General features: G+C 43.0%; 1 protein-coding gene across 2 annotated transcripts in view; it reads right to left on the reverse strand.

The window, feature by feature from the left end:
- plxna2 (plexin A2) overlaps positions 1-21,123 on the reverse strand; it is a 160,339-nt gene that overhangs the window by 26,033 nt on the left and 113,183 nt on the right. For both annotated transcript variants that reach the window (XM_046395614.1, XM_046395615.1), the window contains exons 14-22: positions 18,383-18,500; positions 15,930-16,066; positions 14,186-14,353; positions 12,868-12,961; positions 6,377-6,616; positions 5,778-5,921; positions 5,004-5,238; positions 2,956-3,098; positions 1,360-1,628 (exon numbers count right to left, since the gene is read on the reverse strand). In XM_046395614.1, the coding sequence (XP_046251570.1) occupies positions 1,360-1,628; positions 2,956-3,098; positions 5,004-5,238; positions 5,778-5,921; positions 6,377-6,616; positions 12,868-12,961; positions 14,186-14,353; positions 15,930-16,066; positions 18,383-18,500 (1,548 nt within the window). The remainder of the gene's footprint in view (positions 1-1,359; positions 1,629-2,955; positions 3,099-5,003; positions 5,239-5,777; positions 5,922-6,376; positions 6,617-12,867; positions 12,962-14,185; positions 14,354-15,929; positions 16,067-18,382; positions 18,501-21,123) is intronic.

Genomic DNA, 21,123 nt, shown 5'->3' on the forward strand with positions numbered 1-21,123 from the left:
TCAGCGTGATGCTGTGGTTAGGAAGGAGGTTGTGGGTTTAAACCTGCTGGTCAACCAGGGCCTTTCTGTGCAGAGTTTGCATGTTTCTCTGCTTTTCTCTTAACTGATAACTTTAAATTAGGTGTGAATGTGTATGACTGCTTGTCTGTCTCTTACTATAATTATAACCACAGGCAGATTTTTTAAGCTGTTACACCTGCAAAAATATGCCGTTCAAACTCAACGGCAGCTGAATGATGTTCGAATGCCGATCAAAGATGGATGCGCCAACGTTGAGAACTTTAACACGTGTCATAGCTTCACACCAGGAAAGGGGTTAAAATTAGCATGTCTACCTGGGTGTCAATTTCCCATCACAGCTGATCGGAGCTGGAAGTGAAAATTGTCTGTGACTACTGCGGAGTCATTCGACCTGGGAATGAATGCTGATGGTATCCTTTCCCACTGAACACAGCAGCCAGATGTTGGATGTTAGTGGGTTGTCCTCTCACTAGCGTCAGCCTTTCAGAGGATAAGCAGGTATAGGTAATGGATGGACACAAAGCGTACATTAACATCAGACTGAAGGTGTTGTGTGAAAGTATAGCAGCTGCCTGCTCTTACTGGATCTGCCTGTTAGTCATGCAAACATAATCTAAATTGTGCAGAGAGCAGTCAGGCTTCCGGAAATCACAGTGCTCTGCTTTGTGCAGTCTGTAGCTTTTCAGCTGTGTATTGTCAGTCCTTAAACCTCTTTCTATACCTACAGAGCCACCAAAGCAGCTGAGGACACTTGGGCAAGGACCTAGCAGGTCTTTAAAGTTTTAGCACTTCACCCCAACTCCCCCGGAAAACAATGTACACTGGGGACACAGAGAGGAAAAAAAAATTGTTAAGTTGAACCGCTTCTGAATGTTTTATAAGGAGCCCGAGCCCGGAGGATAAGTGAGACTGACATTGGCATGGAGAGAGAAGGAGAGCGAGAGCGAATACGGAATTATGCATAGAATTCAGAGGTTTCTCATGATGTGAAGAGTGCACAGCGTTTATGTTGGCATACTGTAGACGCACTGTAGCACTCATTACAAGCCTTTTCCGGTGAAGCGTCCACGTGTTAACGCAGGGGAAAGTCAGATTGCATCCATCCACAAGAGGGAAGAACATACAGCTCTAGATCAATCCCCGTTCATCTGTCTATATGTACCAACATCCTCTTACAGCCTTGCATTTCTTCATGTTTTTTAATGAGGACTGTTTTCAGTATCTCTATAAGTGTGCTCTGGGCACAGGTTCATATATATACAGGTGTACATTAATACAGCATCTTTTTCGACATGTTTCTCCTTTTGGCCATGTTTCTCTTAACGTGTGCTGTGTTACCTGCGCAGCAGCAGTTTAGGGTGGTTCTTGCTCTCCAGGTTGCGGTCAATGAGGTCCGACAGCAGGTGTTTGAGGACGTCGGTGGCGTACTCCAGTCGCCCCTGCAGGGCCGTCATGATAAGTGAGGCCACGTTGCCGCGGTCCCTCATGGAGAAAGAGCGCTGCATTTCCAGTGTTCGGATGAAGGTGAGCAGGAACACTTTGTTGTTGATGAGCTGGCCAAACAGCTTTAGGGCCTTCTCCACATTCTGCTGGCCATTCCCTGACACCTGGACAGAACAGGAAGAACAATGTGTGTTGGTGCTAACACTTTTACAGCACTAATTTGAATAATAAATGTACAATAATAATTTGCTAATTAACTAATAAATGCGTTCTGTGTTTCTGTATTTGAGCCGCCGTATGCCTGGGGGGAATTGTTCGCTGACTTCCTTTTTTAAAAGAGAAAAACTTCATGGTTAAACCTGCATCTGTTAAATGAATCCAACACACTCAGTTACAACAATGAGCTGAAAGAATTTTGAAAATAGATACAGTTGTTCTTAACTTTCTACCTTGACCTTGTCTCACACAAAGTAAAGATTTTTCCGAAGGCACCAAGAGCCTCACTCATGTTTCACAACAGGCAGACACGAGTTCCCACTCATGGTGAGTAACTGAGAAGATCTTAATCAATTATTGACCCCAGTCTGTTAAAAAGCATCATACCCTGAGTTAGCTGCCACTTAACTTTCAAGACAAATGTCAAATAACTTGCCAGGGTAAGACAATCCCAAAGTGACAAGACTCACTTTCTTTGCCTTTGTTTGAATACATGTCACTGTTCTTCAAAACTTTGGATATGCAGTTTGGGTTGTTTTGATAGCAAAACAGCTGCAGCTTACTGAACATCAGAGTACTGAGAGGTAAACAGACAATGCCTTTGACCTCTGCCACACGGGGCAGGTCTGATCTGAATCATGACCCCTCTGCCGGACCAGACCAGGTAAACCGATCTCATGCCACATCACACACAATCTGCAAACAAAGTGGTAGACTTCAGTCATGTGGAATCTGTTCATCCCTGATAGTTTCGACCTCTGGACTCTGTGGGTTCCACATAAAGTAAACTCATTTCCCAGCACTACTCTGGCCACATGAAGAGAAGCAAAATGTGTTAACCAGCCAGTTTTTCCCCCCAGTGGAGGAACCCACAGTCCTGCCTGAGGATTGGGAATTACTCAGTTCATTACCCCTCATACTGAAGCCACTGGTGGATGAAATAGCCATGTGCTGGGACCCTGTTTTCCATGAGGGAGCTTGCATGTGAGGCGTACATACATGTGTGTATGATGCTCAGCATGACTGGCTATATGTCTATCTGTATAAGTGTGAGACCAGAGGGTACAAAGGATAAGTAGAACACCGGTATCCTTTCCCCCTTACTGTATGGAGGTTACCCTGCATGAAGAGTGACAAGGGCAAACCCACTTTACTACTCGCTGTGTCTCTCTCGTTTTATCTCAGTTTGTCTTTCTCTTGCCCTTTCTTACTGCATTTCCTGCTTACATGTCTCAGTCATCTTCTTTCCAAATCTCTCTGTCTTTCTCTCATTACCTCCAGTTCTCTGAGGACGGGATGATCCTCTATGCCAGGGAAGAGGACCCTCATGGCGTATGTCCTGTAGTCCAAATGGGGGATACCAGCTCTGTCCAGGTCGCTGGTCAGCTCATTGATGTCGGTCTGCAGCTCGGCAAATGCTGGGAGGAGAGGAGGACAAGAAAGAGAGACCATTTGGAGGGAATACTTGAGACATGCAGCAGAAGAGTAAAAGCCTTTTTTAATCCCCAAGGACCACATAGGTGAATTTTTCTCATTTTCACAGTGTTTACTACTGTCTTGATGAAGCTGACAGTTAAAGCCCAAGATAGTCCTCATATCAGAGAAACTCAATATTTCACATCCCTTTCTTAAAAAAACTTCTCTTTCTCTCTCTCACCTCACACACACACACACAAATACAAACACAAACATACACACCTCCCTTTCTCACTCATCTTTATCTACCAGCCAGTAAATTGGCTGTAACTAAGGCCCCAAAAAGTGTGTGTCATCTCTGTGTGGGGCTGCAGGTGAGCACCAGTTAATTGGCTCCATCCTGACTGACTCCTGTTCAGGCCCACGGCTCTGTTGAACTGCTTCGCCGCCCTTGGGGAGGCTTCCTGTCTCCAGCCTATCACAGTAGCAGCAGCAGTCCCCTAACACCTTTCTCAAACCTCCACCGTCTCTCCAACCCGTCTAAGCCCACACCTCCCAGCCCCTGGCCCCCTGTGACTCCTGGGTTTACACACCTACACATGGGCTCACAGGCACACATGGAGTGTATATACTCATAAGGAGGAACCCAGGTACCCATCCAAATCCATCCCATGGGGCAGCACACTCCTGGCCACTGCTAATGGTTAAAATATTAATCTTCTCCTCACCTAAGGCTGTCTGTGTGTGACTGATTCCCCCTGTTTGCCCGCCCTGTCTATCTACCTGTCTCTCTGTCTGTCATTTTACCATTCTGGTAGTTTGTTGCAATAGGATGCTGTACTGCATAATAACACAGGGGTGGCTGGAAGGGATAAATAATAACAGGGTTCTCTCTGGCTGATGAAATCCCCAGAACACTGTCGAAAACAAACCTCACTTTTACCATCTCAGTGATGGGCTCTAATGACCCTGATGATGACATCAGGGTCCAAGCAGCAGCTGCTCATCAGCTGTTCATTTGAAAGCATTCATACAGACGCCCAGTGTTGTTACACAGAGCACTCTTGGTGATCTGCTGCTCGGAGCGTTAGGAGGTCATCCTGAGGTTATCTGAGGTCCTCCTGCTGGATGGAAGGTCAAAGGTCAAATGGAGTATTGTGCCCTCTGTTAACCCTGGGCCACAAGGGAGGAGTGTGTTTGATACTGTTGTGGTGCCACTGTCAATTTGAGATTAAGTGCTTAATGGAAATCATTGTTAGCTTTTAGCAGTACAGAAACATATGCACGCAAATGCATAGACAACTAGATGCAGGTTTCCACACGCACATACATACCAAAAAAAGCCAAGTGTGGAATTACCCCTCCAGTTAAGACTAGAATAAAGGCAATATGCATAATATGTCTCACTTTATGTCTGGGAGGAGGTTGAGGTTACTCTAATGAGAAACTCCATATTCATGTGTCAGTTTGTCTGCTAGAGTGCACCCAGCACGGAAACTAGAAAGCTGGAAGAACTGCGAGGACTCACTACGTGACGAGACGGGTCACATGCAGGGCTAACAGACTTAATCTGTGTTCTGTGATATAGTGTACAACCGGAATGACTCACTGACCCAGATTTGGAGAAATTTTCTCTGCATTATTTAACACACAGATCACCAGCAATTTACTTATGGTACCATATGCTCAAGTACACATTTATGCCTGTTCTGCCTATTATGTGATTACAGTCTGCACAAGTGAAATGGATTCTCCAGCCCCATTCAACTACATGAGTGATAGACCAGCCTGTAAAATTACTGGCTCTAAAAGCGATATTCAAAGCAATGTAAACTGTGCAATTTGAAGTCTAACAATAGGCTGCCACACAGTTCTTGGTCTGCTGACCATACTATTCTAATGCTAACCTTCCTTGCACTCTAGGGCAACTCGTGACTCCAGGTTGTCCATTTGCATCTGCAAGCGCTTCAGGGTGAGGTCATTTTCACGTGACTTTCGCTTGTAGGCGATGAGCACGAGGATGACGATGATAAGGAGGAGGCCTCCACCTGCGGCGATGCTGACGATGGCTGGAAGGGTTAGCAGGCTGTCGGACATGATGTGGACGGCACCAGGAGACACGTGGAGACCACCGACCTGAACCTGCACAGTCACAAAGAGACAGAGTCACAAAAACACACAGCCGAATCAGGGAATTCTAGAATGATCCTTAAGCCTAAACACACACACACAGAGGACACATCATTTCTGAAAGTTTCAACAACATCCAATCACTAACTCACTAACAATCACTACGTCAAGTCTCAGAAATCCTGCCAAAACAAAGGGAAATATCGCCTGATGAAACCGATACTGAGTGCAAACACATGCAGGCCACCACCTACACACTGATGTTCAGGGGGGAAATAGTCGGGGGTTTGCACTCAATAAGTGAGCAGGCAACTAAAAATAATTGCAGAGGATTCTGGCAAAACCTTTTGACAGCTAGAGAACACTCACGCTGCTCTCCCTTTGACCCATTTCCTTCAGCTGAATGAACAATGACGAGAGTACGAATAATGGAGTTTAAAGGCCAACTATTATGAAGAAGACATCGCAAATACGGAGACAGACAGAAACAGAGTGGGAGAGAAAGACAGGAAGACAGACACAAACAAGGACAGACCATTACCCATACTGACCATGACTTTATATTGTCCGGTGAGGTTGGGCGGCTCACACAGCAGCTGGCTCTCGGACACGGTGACCGAGCAGGGAGTCTCTCCTATTAGCACAGTGTAGTTAAGCCTCACCCCTCCCGACGCTGGGGGAACCAGGTTTCTGCCCTGTGGGCACGTGGACACGGACAGCAGGGTGCGAAATTAGGATAAAAACTCCGGCACACAAACACACTGCTCGATGAAGATCAGACAATTTTACAAACCCACAAAGCCAATATATTCCCGAAATACACTGTAAATTAGATCCCTAGGTTTGGGCACAGCTGTGGCCAAATATGACTCCATACTGAGATTATAAAAAACAAAAAAAAGCTGATATACTTCACAGTGGCAGCGAGTGGGAACAGCTGGCAAACAGGACAATAAAATAAAATACATCCCTCAATTTCTTCCAGTTATAAGACCACTTAAACAAAATCACAGAAATGATATATTTAGCTGATGCTGATACCCAGAGAAGGATGGAGAAAAGGCAACATTGTATTGCTCAAAGAAACAGTGGGATACACGAATAAATGTTCTGTAGGTTTTAATGCATACATAATCTGTATTTAATGTACCTTGAGAATAATTGGTGAGCCTGGCTTTTGCTCCAAGACTCCAGTGGTGCTGAGGGGTTCAAAGTAAGGGTTTGGGTAGTAGAGGAGGTTGGTGTTGTTGTAGACCAGCAGCGCCTGGACGTTGTTGAAGATGAACCCGAACTCGTCCGCGTGTTTTACTGTGTCCAAACCTGGATGGTACTCCGCCATCAGGGCGGGAGCGAAACAACTCATACTGGTGGTGTTCAATACTTTACACACCTGCAGAGGATGAACAAAGGCAGCAGAAAAGAAAATGTGTGAGGGAGAAAAATCTACTTTATGAGATGCTATTGGAGATATGCTGGACTCAAACAGTCTACACATCATGCTATGAGAACCATAAAATGAAACATGAAATGTGATTCAGTCATCCAGGATAAACACACACAGTTCAGCAGAGCTAAGATGTTTGGTTTTCCCTTTGTTATTCTCAAAAATAAAACACACACACACACACACGCACGCACACACACACACACACACACACCACACAAAAGGCTCAGGCTGATCTGTTTGTTATAACCTAAAGTGTAATCCTAACTGAAATACAATGGAATTAACTCAAACCCTGCAGGGAGCTCGTAATCTAACATTTAGCATATAAAATTTTCATTCTTTCCCAAGAAAAGATTTATTGTCTGTCATTAAACCCATCTTTATTGGAGGGGAAGTTTCCATAAAATCGAAGATAAATTGCTGCTACTGCTGCACTGAAAAACACTGGAGGACAACAGCCACAAAGGATGGAGGCAATGCTCCTCTATCTTCTCAGGTAGAGCTTGAGCTATGGCTCTTTTATTACTTCTCTCCAGTTTTCCCAGATGAGAGACCTGTCTTCCATCCATCCTCCCCGGCTCAGCTCTAGAGGGAAGGGGCGCGAGGATTGATTGCTGCGCAGCACTCTGCACAGAGAGGTTTTTATCTCCTTTCACTCCCTCCCAGCTCTCTCTGGGGATGAAACTTAATTAGAGGTAAATATCATCAAAGCTGGTGAACGCTAGTGACTACCACGCCTCCTACCTGTTGTCTGCTGCTCGGGAGCAGGCCAGGCAGATCGATGCAGACTCATTCTGTGTCAGCTCCACCAATTGTATTTTGCCAGCATGGTGCTCAGTAGGCGGAGGTGGTGTGGCTGTAGAGGCGACGCGAGGGTCTGCTCTCTTATTTACTTTTCTCTTAGATAGACTGAAGGATGTTTGTGTGTGTTTTCACAGTTTCTAAATGTGACAAGAAATTCTGATTCAAAAACTCTGGCTGTAACTAGTCTAACAAATCATCAATGAATCTGTTGATTATTATTTTCTACATTAGTCACTTAATTTTTTGGCATATTACGAGTCCAGTGTGTAGGATTTAATGACATCTACAGAGGCTGCTGAAAACATGAAAGACCCTCTGCAGCACCAGTGCTCGATTTGTCCCTTCTGAGCTATTGTAGAAAAATGGAGTTGCAGCATGTTGGACGCTGTGGACAAAGACCTGCTCCCTCTGTAGATATAAAAGAGACTCATTCTAAGGCTTTCAGGTGGTCAGACACTAACAATTATAGATATTCCATTTATGTCAATAATATATTCCATTATCCCACACAATAGAGCTTTAAATCTCCAGAAAACACTGTAAATGGTTGTTATAATTTCCCAAAGGCACAGGTGACATCTTGCAATGTTTTGCTTAGTCTGACCAACATTTCAAAATCTAAAAATATGCAGTTTGCAATGATATAAAACAGAGAAAAGCAGCACATCCTCTCGTTTTGACAAGCTGCGTGAATAAACAAGTGCTTGATTCAATCAAAATTGTAGTTAATTTTATGTTGCTCAGCTAAATGACTAATTGAATAATCTGTTCAGCTGTCTATGATTTAACAGCTGCCTGGCAGTCAGCTCTTTTAGTGAAATTCAGACTTGTGGGTGAAAGAAACGTGGTTAGAACATTACAACTGTCACAGCGACATACACAGCAGTAAGGCTCCTTCCAGTCTGGGGCCTGAATGCTCTACGGTAGCGTTCCCTGGTGTTGTGACATTTTTCTTTAAAATTCACACATAACAAGCTACAAACGCAGCACGTGACAAGAGCGAGAAGATAAACCCTTTTAAAAATAGATAGCAAAAGAAGATAGGACTCCTGACATACTTTCACCTAGTTTACATTCTGTATATACGTGAGCGTCACTTCACTGTAAGCCGGTGGTGACTAACAGAATTTGAACCGGGTTGTTCTAAAAATGAAATACTCCTATATGAACCACACATATTCCTGGCAAAAATAACTAGTAAAACAATACGTTTATCACGGTAAACACTGACTCTGTGCTTTGCAGAAATGAAAGTGAATGGTTAATTAATGAATGAACAATGTTTTTGTTTCCCACACAGCAATAACAGTACGAATAAATCCAATGAAGTTTTATTTTTACTCTCTCACACAGTCTGTTCTCAATATCAGTAGATGGGAATTAAAGGGTTTAATGGATAAAAGAGTTCAAGTTAAGTTTGATACGGGCTGCTGTCTTACCGTTGGCATGGCGACGTGTTATACAGACAGGCCCAGATGCTCCGGCAGCATCCTCGTGACTGTCACGTTGGAGCAGCGAGGCATTTGCAAGTCAACTACAGCTCTGACTACCATCTGCTCTGCCAGAGATGGATACTGTGCTTTTTCTTTTTTCTACACTGTCCTTATTTTCTCTCCCTTACCCCCCCCCTCTCTCTCTCTCTCTCTCTCTCTTTTTCATAAATAAATCCTTTCCTTCCCTGAATCCTGTCAGGATAGAAAACTGCTGCTGTCATGTTGGATGTTTGTCAGGCAGCGTGGCAGTGACGTGTGTAAATCCGAAGCAATGAGAGAGTAAATAGTGGTGGCTAAACTGGGGAATTGTGGGGTTTGATAAAGGGAATGTGGTATTTGGCTTCCATTTCAATAAATGGATATCAGTAAAGTTCTTTTTACTAATGTATCCTGCATATTGTTTACACTGTGAATCGTGACATTTTTTTTCTGCCACTCCAAACCAGCCATATGCAACACTATGCAGCCGTGACATTACACTGCTTTGGTTCCAAACAACATTATGTATTTTCACTTTCTATTTCTAGTACATCAAATACAGTATACAGTCGTACTTCCAGTCCCTCAGGCCATGTGGGAAAAGAAGCCATACATTGTTCAGCACTGATGAAGTGAACTGAGGTCAACAGATAGAGAAAATAATTGGAATCTTGGCCTCATCTGTCTTCTTTCTCTAGTGTTGGACAGAGCCAGGGTGTTTTAAGGCAGTAACACTCCAACCCCTCTGGCTGAATACATTACCATGATCTACTGTGCTGCTACAGCCCACTCAACCGTTCAAAGGTCTCTGGCCAAGGATAGTAGGGAGAGAGTGAGAGAGGAATTAAAGATAGGATGCATTGGCTGTGGAGATGTGCGTAGGAGAAATGTGAAGGGTCACAAAGTCAAAGGTCATATGGAGGCTAACATTCAATAGCTAGTCACTGGCTATTGCTGTGCTCCATTACTCCTACACTTTGCCTATTTTCCTGCCTGATTGCCATTACAACCAACTGATAATACTGGCATCAATTCTAACTTCAGCTCAGATTCATGCAAAAAAGATGTGTTTGGCATTTAGGCATGTGAAAAGCCAGAGCCAGTAGTTTTCCTTGGAGATGTGTGCCAAGCTTGAAGTGAAACATCATCTGCTGGATGTCTTGTGATGAGGGTGTGACTAATTTTGAACATCCTCTGTAAGCACTGCTGCATGCATTAATAAGTGGCTTTTCTTCTTTTAAAGTCAGCATCGAAGCTACATAAGAGATGTCAAGGAGGAAATGGTAATAGCCCTCCAGATTGTGGGCACTCAAGCTACCGTGATGATTCAATGAGCCACTCACGATGCTGATACTGCTGAGATGTCTGGCATTGGAAGACACAAGTACACAGCTTAAAATACAATATCATTATGAAAATGTAAACTGTAAGCTCTGAGTGTCCGCTGCTTCTATTCGTCGCTCGTAGTGATGTTGGAGCTGTAGGGCTCACTGTACCGGGCAATCAGCCTGACTGGCCACGATGTGATAGGAGCCTGGCACACCCATAGTGAACACTTTCTTTGATTAGCAGAAGCTGCAAATGCACCTGATGCACTGAGCCTGAGTCGAGGCGTCTTAAGTGTGGCAAATACGTTACACGAAATCTTACGGCGGCAGGAAAATGTTCTGGAGCTGGAAAATGACCCTTTCAGCTTTAATCAAGATTATGATAAATGTTTGAGCCGTGAATTCGGTGACAGATAAAGAACATTTCACAAAGAAAATTGTCCTTTTTTCCTTTGCAGGTTTCTTTGTGAATCTCTGCAGGTGACACAAGGGAGGGAGAGAAGAGAAGCAATTTAGTGGGAGATAGGTGATCATTTGAAGGCTGGCTGACAGACAGCAGCTCTTATTGCTATAGGCTTCTGTGCTGTTGGCCTTCCTCCAGTGACAAAGGGGAAAGGAGTAGAAGGGGGGTAGATGGGATGAAGGATGGGTCATTGTAACCTTAGTATTTAATAGAAATTCATTCTCTTTGGGCTGTGGGGCCAATCAAGGCAGCGACACAGGCTTCTTTTGCGGGCGCTAAAGGCGGGGAGTTGAAAGAGACAAGGCAGGGTGGAGATGAACAACTCTCTTTCAAAGCCTTGGAAACTGACAAACCAGACGGCACGGCACCCACACACGAATCAAATCCCATTTCGCCAGGTCTCCAGGAGTCTCTCACTCTGTTTTTTATTTCTCTTCTCTAAACATGAAACAGGACAGATCTGTCATCTACTTTTACTTGTAATTACCAGGGTTTCATAACTCACAAAGGCCTCTTGGGGAAACGTGCGTCCTTACTTGAGGAAACACTGCAGCACAAAAAAGCCCAGGGCAGAGTTATGATTTTTAGCAAACAACATTCACTGAGCAAGTCAGACACTTAAGGGCAATTTCAGATTGCCAATGTCAGGGATGGGAGGCTGGAATTGTGGAGGCGGAGGAGGCATGTTGCGACAAAGTTAAAGTAGAGTTCTGCAAGTGAGACATGGCATTGAGGATGTTTTTGTGTATCCATGCATGCGCACTAACCTGACATGAGAGTCCATAAATGAAGCAAGAGATTTACTAGGTCACAGTATATACAAGAGTGTTTTTGAGTTTTTGAATGTAGCATATGTGTGTGTACGTGTGGTGGGTATTTGACAGTCTGGTTTATCTTTGCAAAATAAAACATAAACCGCACAGTAAGTCAGTGGTTCACAGCCTGAGGTTAAAACCCACACGAGATAACTCACTATATAGACAAAAGTATTGGGACACATGACCATTAAACCACCAGGCAATTAAATGACATCCCATTCCAAACACACAGACAGCTTTTTAGCTATAACAGCTTCCACTCTTCTGGGAAGGCTTTCCACAATATGTTGGAGGATTTTTTAACCTTCATGCAGTGGAGCAGCCCCATAAAGAAGCGTGTCTGGGTACTCTTGTCCAAAGAGTATTAGGCATGACGAGATGATTACCACTGTCAGAATACAGAAAAACTGAATTCTGCTACACTTATTTATTTTTTGCAGTTTCAAACATATATCATTTGGCCGTTGCTTTGAAAGATGGGAACTATATTGTGTTAGAACATGTTATTGCACTGCGCACAGAGCACTATACTTTTACCTTCTCTCCTCCCCATCCCCTCTCGCTCTCTATCCTTTAGTCCATTTGTCTGATCTCTCCACCTTTCCCCAGACCACAGAGAGGAAATCCCATCCTCTTAATTAAACAAAGAGCCTGAGGACAGGGGCTCAAATGCAATTTGCAACGATTTCCTGCAGCCGAGACTTTGATTATACAAGGGCTCTTTATGCTGACCAAAGACTTCTGACCACAGTTAATCTTCCATTGAAACCGATTAGGAGTCTCCTTGCCCCCGATCATGTACACCTCCAAGAGTCCCCCGACAGACCCTCCCACACCCTCTTTTTGTCAAACTCTACTGCCCTCCAGTTGGCTCCATTACTGCAGGAAAATATCTGTCCATACTTGCAGCTTGAAAACCTTATTTTTTTTCTCACACAGGTTAAAAATTTGGTTCAGGATGACTGGTGTGACAGTAAAACACCGTAAAACAGGGCTCAGTAGGTGGGGGGATGGATCTGGGACTTTTAGCCTTAAGAAAATTCAGTGTAAACTCTTAATTAAATACTGCACGCGCACACACTCTCACTGCCGACTGCATTATTCAGATGCTCGCTGGAGTGCCTGAGACGACTGGGTTCAAGTGGAAGTTAGGGAAGCGCAGAAAGCTGGAGGGTCTGTTAGTACAGCAGTATTTGGTGAGTCAAGCAGGACCTCGTTAATGTACACTTTCCAGCATGTGTACGTAGTACATGTATTCAGGGAGTATTCTGTACTAGCTGTAAGGTTAAGGCAGCGTAGGGGTTCTTACATTGACAGACTCTCGGCCAGCATATTTGACTCGAATCCTGGGCTCCTGAACTACGTCCAGATTGGTCCCAGTCACCATCAGAGGGGTGTGGCCACTGAGGAAAACACAAGTAGGCACAAATTATTCCACATGTTAAAATAATAATTTTTGTCAAACACCTTCTAACTTTTAGTTTGAAAATTCAAACTGAAAGGAAGAAAGAAAAGGAAAGTGACAGAAAGAGGAAGATAAATAAAGCGAGAAAAGAAACAAAGTAATTCAAATGCAGTTCGAGACTAAACTTTCTAGGCCCGTTTAATATTCACCATCAGTCGAGAATAAACGCATCAAACCAGCTTTCATCCTCAGTTTCTTTTGGGAGATAATAGCCTTTGGAGTGGAGGATGATTAGAGACGCTTTTTAACTGACTTCACTTGCTACAATCAACTGGTGCACATTTGGGTTTGAAATACAAAGGCAGCTCAAGCGTATAAGGATACAGCAGTGGTGCTGGGCTTCATATTGCAGCAGCGCAAATAAAACACACAAACAAAGCAGGAGGGAAAGTGCTGGATGTGCGGCTCTCCCTGCAGCTGTTTGGGTTGTAGTTGATGTTTGTTGTTTTTGTTGTTGCACTCGTCAGTGTGGCGTGCAGAATATAGATGCCAGTCAGGAGTGGTTGCATTAACATAACAGATCCATCTATCTATCTATCTATCTATCTATCTATCTATCTATCTATCTATCTATCTATCTGTCTGTTTGTCTGTCTGTCTCTCTGTCAAGAAACATGACTAGCATGATGTCCTCCCATAGTCCCTGTCTCCCTTGATTTCTCCTCTCTTTTCCCTCTGTGCCATTGCTCTTGTGCTGCAGTGTCCCCTGCACTCTGGTTCTGTGAGCCTGGGCCATCTGCCGTGGACTTGCACCTCTGATAGAACGTTGTTCTACAAAGCCTCTATTTCATCCTCGCCCCTCTCTTCCTTTTAATTAGCTGCGTATAGAGCATGTGTGTCTATCTGCCAAAGACGCTCAACAGATGGATCAACACTGAATTCGATGAGAGAATCTCAGTGTCAGTAGTGTCCACGTTGTCCAATCTGTGAGCTGTGGCACTTCTATCAGATCTAGACTAATTGGAAGAGAACTGAAGAGTAATTGAAAGTGCAATATTGACTTGTGTCTGCTTATTGCCACTGGCTCAGACTGGCTGGCTCTAAAGCTGTGGATGGGTGGGGGGGTCCTTAGTCTGGGTGGTGAGGACGTGGATAGTAAAACAACATGTACAACCAACAAAAATGTAAAAAGTACAGTATGCATCCAGTAAGACAACTTTACCTTGCAATGCTCCAGTCTGGCTCAATGCGCTGGACAGTAGGGTCTTCTATGTAGTTGAAGGTGAGGCTCTCCTTGATTTGTGCGTGGTCCACGCTCACACTGATCTGCACGGGGCCGACCCCGGACAGGGAGGGGGCAGAGTAGCACACGATCTCTGTCATTGTCCGTCTGCAAGTGAAGCACAATAAGAATTAATTAAATTTGTGTGAAAAAGAGTTATAGGTTTCTAGATTATATGAAAAGTCAGGCTACATGAAGTATCTGTCTTGAAAAGTCAAACCAAAGATGCTCTTTATGCCCGATTTGTTAATTTTACAGTATTTTCTTTATGCACAACTTTTATTTAGATGCGTCAAAAAAAAACCCTACAACAACTCTGATTACTGCATGGCTCTCTTGTAATACAAACCTGTGAAGACTGAACATTTTTCAGAGATTTTCAGGCTCTTCTAACATTTAAGATCTGGCCACAAGTACACATAGGTGTAAATGACCCAGTGCACATAGAAGTGTGTGCACACAAACTAACACGCAAGCAGCACCTCCGCCACTGTCAGACAGTATGTCCTTGTGTGCTTTCCCCTCCCTCTCCATGTTCTGCTTGCCCACCCCCTAAATTTGTCCCAAATCACTAGCAGAGGAAAGCGTGTAGTAGAACGGCCACCCATCCTCCTCTCCCTCCCATGCCAGGAATACAGTGGAGAAACACAAACCAGTAATTAGCCCTGTATCTCATTAAAGCTGGCTTGACTTCTCAACCTCACAACATTACAGACAGACTGCCGTGGCAGGGCTGAGATGCCTACAGCCACAAAGAGAAGGAATGGGTAGAGATGGAAGGAAACTGTGACAGTGAGGGACAAGAGAATAAAAGAAAAACAGTGCAGAGAGAACAGATGAAGGAACTGATAGAAAGATATAGTGAGAAGGAGGGCGCTGGCTGAAAAAGAAGAAAGATCCATAGGAGCACCACATTTTCCAGAAGCTATTATTACAGTGTTTGATGCAGTAGGTCATCAAAACCTTATTAAGATTTACATAAGTTTCTGACAGAGGGAGAGAAAGGCTTTCCCTTGGGGGAATTTCTCTGTAATACATAGAGAAATAAAGTGCAAGAAAACCATGAAATATAGCAGCTTATTTAATGGGAATAATCCACCTCATGTCAGGAGTGAGATCTCTTGTTTTAATTCTTTTTTCCATTTGCCCACTGCATGCCATATATCCAGCATTTTCTGACAGTGATGTATGCAGCAACTCAACAAAAAGCTGAAGAAACACAGAGCCAAAGCAATGTTTTCCTATCTGTAAATACCAAAGGCTAAAATGTTGTAGGCGTGTCAAAATGCAAATGCAGAAAATAATTTAACACACAAAGATATCAAGAAAAAGTGCAAGCATGACAAAACAAAGACAAATGAGCTACGAAATGTTCCTGGAGCTTTTCGTTTTTTTAGTTTTACACCTTTTTAATCATTTAATTTGACAACATTGTCACATTGATAGTGAGTGGATTGGTTTCATTTCCTAACATCAACATTTGTGTCTTTCATTTACACGTCAAGTTTCCACCTCATCTTAATGTGCCAGAACAGTTAAAAACAAATAAATAAATAAATCTTTCTCTGTGAATAGTCTGTGTTAAACATAAGCCCAGTCATGTAGGCTGTTTTAGCAAATTAAATTTTATGGGCTACTAATAGCGCTTTTATGGGATGAATGGGTGCAAAGAAGAAAATCTCACCCAAAGAACTCGCAGGTCTGGTTTCCAAACTGAACGTTGACACTGCTGCCGGCGCCAAGGTTTTCCCCCATTATGGTCACTTTCGTGCCCCCAGACTCTGGACCTCGGCTAGGGGACAGACCTGTGACTGTGGGGGTCTACAAAGCGCGGAGACACAGAGAAAGAGGGGTTAAGAGAGGCTGTGCAGAGGGAAGAAGCAGGAATGGCAAAGCAAGAGACCAAAAGATGGAAATTTTCTCAGAAAAAAGGGCAGCATCTCTACTGTGACTCTCAAAACCTTCATGTATTATCACTGATCCCCTGCAAATCACAGTCATTCATATTGCCAGGCCGATGGCAGTCGAGTGCAGCGCTAGTGGCTGAAAAGAGGATAAAACCAGGAGCTCTCAGAGTCCCTAAAAGATCCTCCTCCTCCTGTGTGTCACACGTTGCCGGGTTTCGTCTGAGCAAAGCTTTTTAAAGACAGTCTGAAAGTAACTAGTGTTTACAGCTGCAGGCAGCTGGCCTGCCATCGCACAGACAGACGGAGGAATATCAAAGCGGATGGCCCGTCATACAGAGAAACACACATGTTGCAGCACACACTGTACTGTTGTACTGTACACAGACAAGCACACATCTCTGTGTGCACAATCATGAAACAACAACGTAAAAACGACTAAAAGCATGCTCTGTTATTTACTCTGCCCTTTTACCAAGCGCTCAAGTATTGCTGACTGGAAGAGACGGTCACACAGGGAGTATGTCTTGTCGGGGAAATTGAAGAACGCTTCTGTGAGGGTGCATGTTTTTCTTAAGTGTCCTGCAATACAAGGGAATTGCAAGCAGGCTAATTCCAGGCTCTGTGAAGTATTCTTCAAGGAATTCCTGCTGCTGCCCAGAGCAACAGCAGTAACGCTGGTAAGAAAAAGTAGCTGAGGATTTACTACGGAGCCAAGATCATCATAATGGCAAAACTCAAAACTGTCAGCTAAGTGCGACTTCAAGGATGCAGGCTAAAGCAGGTACGCTGAAAACAACAGTAGTAATTACTGGCTGCTGTTAATTGTTAAGGGAGTGCTAATTGTGAAGGTGTGATAGAGCGCAAATGGAAAAGCAGATTATCTGTTAGCTGCAGGCTGGGCAGACAGCGAATGACCGAGACGGGGAAATGTGTGCGTCAGTATGAGACAATGAGGAGTAGACAATGTTTACCCGCCGAGCGCAGCACCGTTTTCCATTTTAGCAAGAGCATTTGCTTACAGAATTTCAGTGGTGGGATGTAATTCAGTGCATTCAGGCACTGTAGCACAGTAGTTGTACTTTACATGACTGTTTCCATGGCAATTCCTACTTCTACTGCTCCACAGTTCAGACGGAAATATTGTACTTTCCACTTCACCGCAATTGTCTGACGACTTCAGTTACTTGTTAGTTTTTAAATTAACATTTTTCATACAGAACATGAAAATCTAAATGATTGAACATGAAGCTAAATGATTTATTAACTAGTCACTTGACTGAAAAGTAATAAGCAACTATTTTTAAAGACGTTTAAGCCAATTTTCATCCAAAAATATTTCATGGATTTTCTGCTTTGTCTTTTAATTATTTGTTATAATTTTGAGGTTTGAACTGTTGGTTGGACACATTAATGATTCTGAAAGTGTCACTTTGGCTTCTGGGTAATTGTGACCGCATTTCTCACTATTTTCATAATTTGTACAAACCAAACAATTAATTAATTAATTATCTCAGCAGATTAATCCATGATGAAAATAATCAGTAACTGCAGATTGATGCAAAATAGTTACAAAGTAGCTAAACTTCAACCAACCCACAGCAAAATCGTGTGTTAGTGTAAGGTGCACCAATTTCACTTCAGTAACATTTCTGGAATTTTTACTGTCTGGAATTAGTACTTTTACTTAAGTAAAGGACAAGGAAACAACCTAAAAGTCTGCAAGATCTCTCAATTATACAAAAACACAAATAGTACCTGCAAGAAATCTGAAAAGAAATGAATACTTTTTCCATCTACTGAGCAAAGTTTAACTTAATGCGGCTCAGCTAGTGAGCGAGTTGTAAAGAACACACTGATTTGCAAACTGTAATACATACTGATGATCCTGTCTCAATAAAGGCCAACAGCATTTAGAACCAGAGAGCTGCAGAGATCATTAACGAAAGCCCCTTGAAAACATTTTGCTGTTAATGGAAGTATGTTATTTGCAAAATAACAAGTAACCAACCACAGAGCTGCTTAATTACATATCGGTAGCCATGGCAACTCAGACATCATTACTTGCCTGTGGCACATAAACAATTACTTTGCAAGAAAAATACAAATCACTTTTAATCGAACTACATGTAGTTTCTGTATCACCTTAACACATCTCTGGCGTACAGCAGGATTTACTAATGTGCATCATATTATAAGAGTGTGCAGAGCAACGTGGTGTAATTGTACTTACCACAAAGGAGTAGAGTTGCGAGGAGCGAGCCATGAGTTCTGGTTTGCACTCTCCTACACACAGCTGGACTGGACCAGGTCTACTGTCAGGAGGAGACGGATCCATCTCACATACGATCCTACAAAACACACAAAATAAATTAAGAAAATCACTTTTCAAAGTTCTGTTAAAAGCAAAAAAACACAACCATTCAGTCTTACTCCAAAATAGCTTAAAGCTCTGAAGTTGCCTTCATGTTTAAATGCTTGAGCGAAAGTTCAGAGAAAGTAATCGAAACATTGCTCTGCTTGATATCGATTCATCCCCCACTCTAAATGCAATCTTCTTTTGTTGTCTCACTCATTTCATTACAAGGCACATCCAGACATCAACAAGGACCCCTTGGATGACAGTCTTCAAATGATCGTGCTCCTCCTCTCTTGGCACTCAACACGCCCAACCTGAGTGATGTAAATTTACCAGCAACAAGCAGCCCCCCCCCCCCCCCCCCCCCCCCCGCCGACAACGTTGGCGCCATGCCAGTGTGGTACGTCTAATGTAAATCACGCAGCACGATCAATACACTTTATCATACCATGTGATCAGGTGTCACCCAGCGCTGCAGGTGACTAGATCAAATGACATAATAAAACGAGGACGTCTATTGATCGGTGGTGCCAGGGAGTAATAAAGTACAAGAGGCACACACAGCGTGGAAAGAAAGATAGAATAAGTGGCGAGGCAGCTGGCAGGGGCAGGCCGGAGCTGAGCAGATGAACCAGAGGAGACGAGAACTCAGAGGAAGACCCGTTTGTGTCTCCACCTGAAGGCCTAGTGTACCAGCCCTTTGTAAACGCTGAACATTTACGGAAATTTACGGAACATTCGGCTGTACGGCTCAGTCTCCACCGAGAGGCCTCCTCTTTCCCTAAAACCCGCAGATTACTTGAATTCTTGATCATGAGAACTAAGCCACTTAACAAAAAAGCTGCAGAGTAGCATCAATCTTTGGAAAAATGCCAACTCTGACTGCTGAAATACACAAAAGTTGAGACTTTTTATTTTTTCAAAGCTGGGGTGGCTTTCACACACTCCTCTGAAGTAGGAACATAAAAGACATATAAATATGTATGCTTCTTTTTCTTTTTTGAATGATACAGTCCAGTCCACCATAGGAAGCCTGGTGACTGAATTAAGAGTCAAAGCAAACATAAGAAAAAAAACAAAAACAAAAGGACATGTATATAATGAAAGCTGAGCCAATACGACCTCAAAAGGCTCTAAAATAAAAGTCCAGAACATCTTCATGAAGCTGAAGCTGCTCCAAAGTTTGACTAAAGGGGTCATAGGTTGGTTTTTTTTTTTTTTTTTTTTTTTAAATTTTGCTCAGTCAATTTTATTTATTTATTTATTTTTACATGCCAAATACACAAATTCCCCAGCTTGTCATGGGCTGGATTAAAGTGCTGTCAGATCAGTGCACTGCTGACAAATTGTCCCCTACAGCCAAGTGGCACATAGTGAATTTTAATTACAACTGGCCAGTAAAAAGCTACAGAAGCACAGACGTACCCTGCATTGCCCTTTTTCATACAAACTAAAGTGTCCAACATCCAGATTAAATGATCAAATAATAAGTTAGTGGCACATGTATACACGTGTGTCATAAAGTATGTATTGTAAAAGCGCCATAAGACTTAAAGAATGTGAGTTACAGTGCAGTGCTGAGCTGTTCTCTTTCTGGGGGCAGAAGTAGGCCAAGGAAAGAATTAGGGTTAAAGGCTCCTCTGAGAGCCATCACTGTGATAGCCTGTGTGTGTGTGTGTGTGTGCATACGCGTGTGCCTAAGTTTATGTGTGTCAGCTGTGCCTCAGTGCAGAGCTGTATATTTAAAACTTTACACTACTCTCTTACAGCAGAGGGAGGAGGAATTTCATGCTGAAAGATTTCATTGTAATTATTTTATTATTATTATTCTTATTGAGCATTTTTCACCACAAAAATGTTCTCAATTTATTGAAATGCATGTCTGCAGGAATATGCTATGAATATGGAAGACAGTAATGAGTTTACAGTGGCTATACTGTATTTATATAAAAATGTTTTCCTCATAATGACTTGATTTTTCCAGTGATATAGCAATGCTAGATGTCTTAGCCGTGGCCTCAAGCTCCACTGTAAGGAATTTAGTTATTTAATGAGTCTTTGACCAGGACATGTCCTTTAACCCACACATATCGAATATTTCAAAGACTGCATTCGTTCACCTCTGCAATACTGCAAAAATTAGGCACATCCTGAATCAGAAAGATGCAGAAAAATTAGTCCATGCATTCATTACCTCCAGGCTGGATTATTGTAACTCCCTTCTATCAGACTGCAACAAAAAATCTATAAAGACTCTCAAGCTAATCCAGAACGCTGCAGCACGACTACTGACAAGAATCAGCATGAGAGATCATATTTCTCCTGTTCTGGCTTCTCTACATTGGCTACCTGTAAAATTCAGGATAGATTTTAAAATTCTCTTCCTCACATATAAAGCCCTGAACGGTCAGGCACCATCCTATCTTAAAGAGTTGATAGTTCCCTATTATCCCACCAGAGCTTTGCATTCTCAAAATGTTGGGCTACTTGTGGTTCCCAGAGTCCTCAAAAGTAGATCGGGAACCAGAGCCTTTAGTTATGAAGCTCCTCTACTATGGAACCACCTTCCAGTTTCGGTCTGGGAGGCTGACACCCTAAACACAAGGACACTAAAA

This window comes from Scatophagus argus, chromosome 8 (assembly GCF_020382885.2).
Source record: "Scatophagus argus isolate fScaArg1 chromosome 8, fScaArg1.pri, whole genome shotgun sequence".
Taxonomy (NCBI): domain Eukaryota; kingdom Metazoa; phylum Chordata; class Actinopteri; family Scatophagidae; genus Scatophagus; species Scatophagus argus.